This window comes from Etheostoma spectabile, chromosome 9, assembly GCF_008692095.1.
Source record: "Etheostoma spectabile isolate EspeVRDwgs_2016 chromosome 9, UIUC_Espe_1.0, whole genome shotgun sequence".
NCBI classification, from domain to species: domain Eukaryota; kingdom Metazoa; phylum Chordata; class Actinopteri; order Perciformes; family Percidae; genus Etheostoma; species Etheostoma spectabile.
In genome coordinates this window covers 21,686,032-21,687,984 of record NC_045741.1, presented here as the reverse complement: position 1 = coordinate 21,687,984, position 1,953 = coordinate 21,686,032, and the positions used below count along the sequence as shown (strand labels likewise).

Sequence of the window (1,953 nt, the reverse complement as noted above, 5' to 3'; positions counted from 1 at the left end):
ATCTATCTATCTATCTATCTACATTTAAAAAAAAAATCCCTTTCTAGTCTCTATTTTGTATCTCTAGTTTAAAGGTTGGTAATTAACCATTAATAAGCTATTAATTGTGTTAACCAACAGTTAAATGTGACATTCATTCATTTTGTTAATTAAATTCTATCATGCATTGACCCTCATAGGAGAGATAGATACAGATACCGAAGTGCAAAGCTGAAGCTTAACCCTTCAAAATAAACATGTATTTAATGACACAGCAAGCAAACACACACACAGAAGAAAACCACTGTAGTTAAAGAACTCGTTTAGCTTTAAAAATAAAACAATAAATAAAAATAAGCCCTAGAAACTCCAAACTTTCCATTTGTGAGCATAAATCATCTAACAATTCAACAAACTTACAAATGTTATAGATTTTGGGAGGAGCTGGTTTCTTGACTGGCGCAGTTATTTTAACTGGGGTGTTTACAGCCCCCTGTTTGGGTGTCACAATGGGCGTTGAAGTGGTTGAGACAGAGGAAGGAGTGGATGTGTTGACTGGAGGTTTCCCAGCTATCGAGGTTGTGATAACTGGAGCTGAATTCACCAACACCGGCTCAGTGGAAGGTATAGGTTTGCCCAGCTTGGTGTGAAGTTTCACCACCTTTCCAAGGTTGACAAAGAAGAGACAGAGGGGGGGGGATTCAACCATTTAAGGCTGATGACACTTAATCCCATCCCAAATCCCTGATGGGGTCATGTCCAACAATGTTACGTCAATTTCTCCTACAGCTGTCTATATTTTCTAAAATAACAACAAATATTGAACACTTGAATATAAAGCATCACAGCTGTGCAAACCTTCTGATGTTTGGCCCCACGGATATGGGCAGCATAGGCGTCCACTCCGGTGCAGGTGACGTCACATAGCTCACAGCGTAACTGAGTCTGGACACCTCTGGGCCCATTGCTGGCCCCCGTCTGCCCCCCAGATTTAAGGGCTGCCTCCTTTTTCTTATGCTTCTGGCCATCAAGGTGCTCCCGGTACGTCTGATGCAGTAAATCAAACCAGTAAGCAAGTTGAAGTTTCCAAATGCACATAAAGAAACGTGTGTGTGTGTGTGTGTGTGTGTGTGTGTTAATCTTTTGGTTTTTGGTCTTAAATATATTATATATGTGTGTTTGTTCTGCTGTGTTTTTTTATATTCGTTTGTGTAATTTAAAGCTCTGTACTGCAAAACACAAACCTTTTATGTTAAAAGCTTTCATATAATACAGTCTTGTCCCTTGTTATTATTAACTCCTACCTGAGGGCCTGCACAGCTGATCTTGCAAATATCACAGTAATGGAGCTGGGGCTGCTTGGGAGGCCCTTTGGGCTTCTGCAGCTTGCTCTGGTGAAACGTGGGCTTTTTGTAGGTGTTTACAGTTGGAGCTGTCACCATGTTGCTGCCTGAGTTGCTCCAGGAAGAGCTTGTCAGCTGCTTTGGTGGTGGCTGGATGGGGGGCTGGGGCTGTTGCTGGGGCTGCTGAGGTGGAGGCTGCGGCTGGGTGAGAGTCTGCTGGGCTGGCTGGTAATATGAGGGGGTGGATGTAGAGGTGTAGCCAGTTGAGTCATAATTGGAGTAGCTAATGCCTGAGAGTTAGAGAGCAGGAGGAATAGAGTGAGGACAGAGAATTATTAGAGAGAAGAAAAGAAGGATAAAGTTAATCCCAAAATTGTCTTTGACAAGTGTCAAATTAGAGAAGTAAATTTAACATTTTTATACACCTGTCCCTGCCACTCAATACCTGCTCAAACATTTGCTCTCCACCACAGACACTCTTGGACTCTCTGGGATTTCCTTTTAAAAACATTTCTCATCCAACTAAACACCTGTGACACATGGCCGAACACCTGAATCTTAAGAATCACTTTCTGTAATGACCAGACTAGAGCAAAAATTATATATATATATATATATATATATATATATA

The 1,953-nt window shown here is 41.4% G+C and overlaps 1 protein-coding gene across 7 annotated transcripts in view; it reads right to left on the bottom strand.

The window, feature by feature from the left end:
* Positions 1–1,953, bottom strand: part of zfr2 (zinc finger RNA binding protein 2) — a 25,641-nt gene that overhangs the window by 18,503 nt on the left and 5,185 nt on the right. For all 7 annotated transcript variants that reach the window (XR_004333369.1, XM_032525256.1, XM_032525260.1 and 4 more), the window contains exons 5-7: positions 1,284–1,612; positions 838–1,026; positions 400–640 (exon numbers count right to left, since the gene is read on the bottom strand). Coding sequence is in view for 6 of the 7 variants with exons in the window: in XM_032525256.1 (XP_032381147.1) it covers positions 400–640; positions 838–1,026; positions 1,284–1,612 (759 nt within the window). In the remaining variant the exon portion in view is untranslated. The remainder of the gene's footprint in view (positions 1–399; positions 641–837; positions 1,027–1,283; positions 1,613–1,953) is intronic.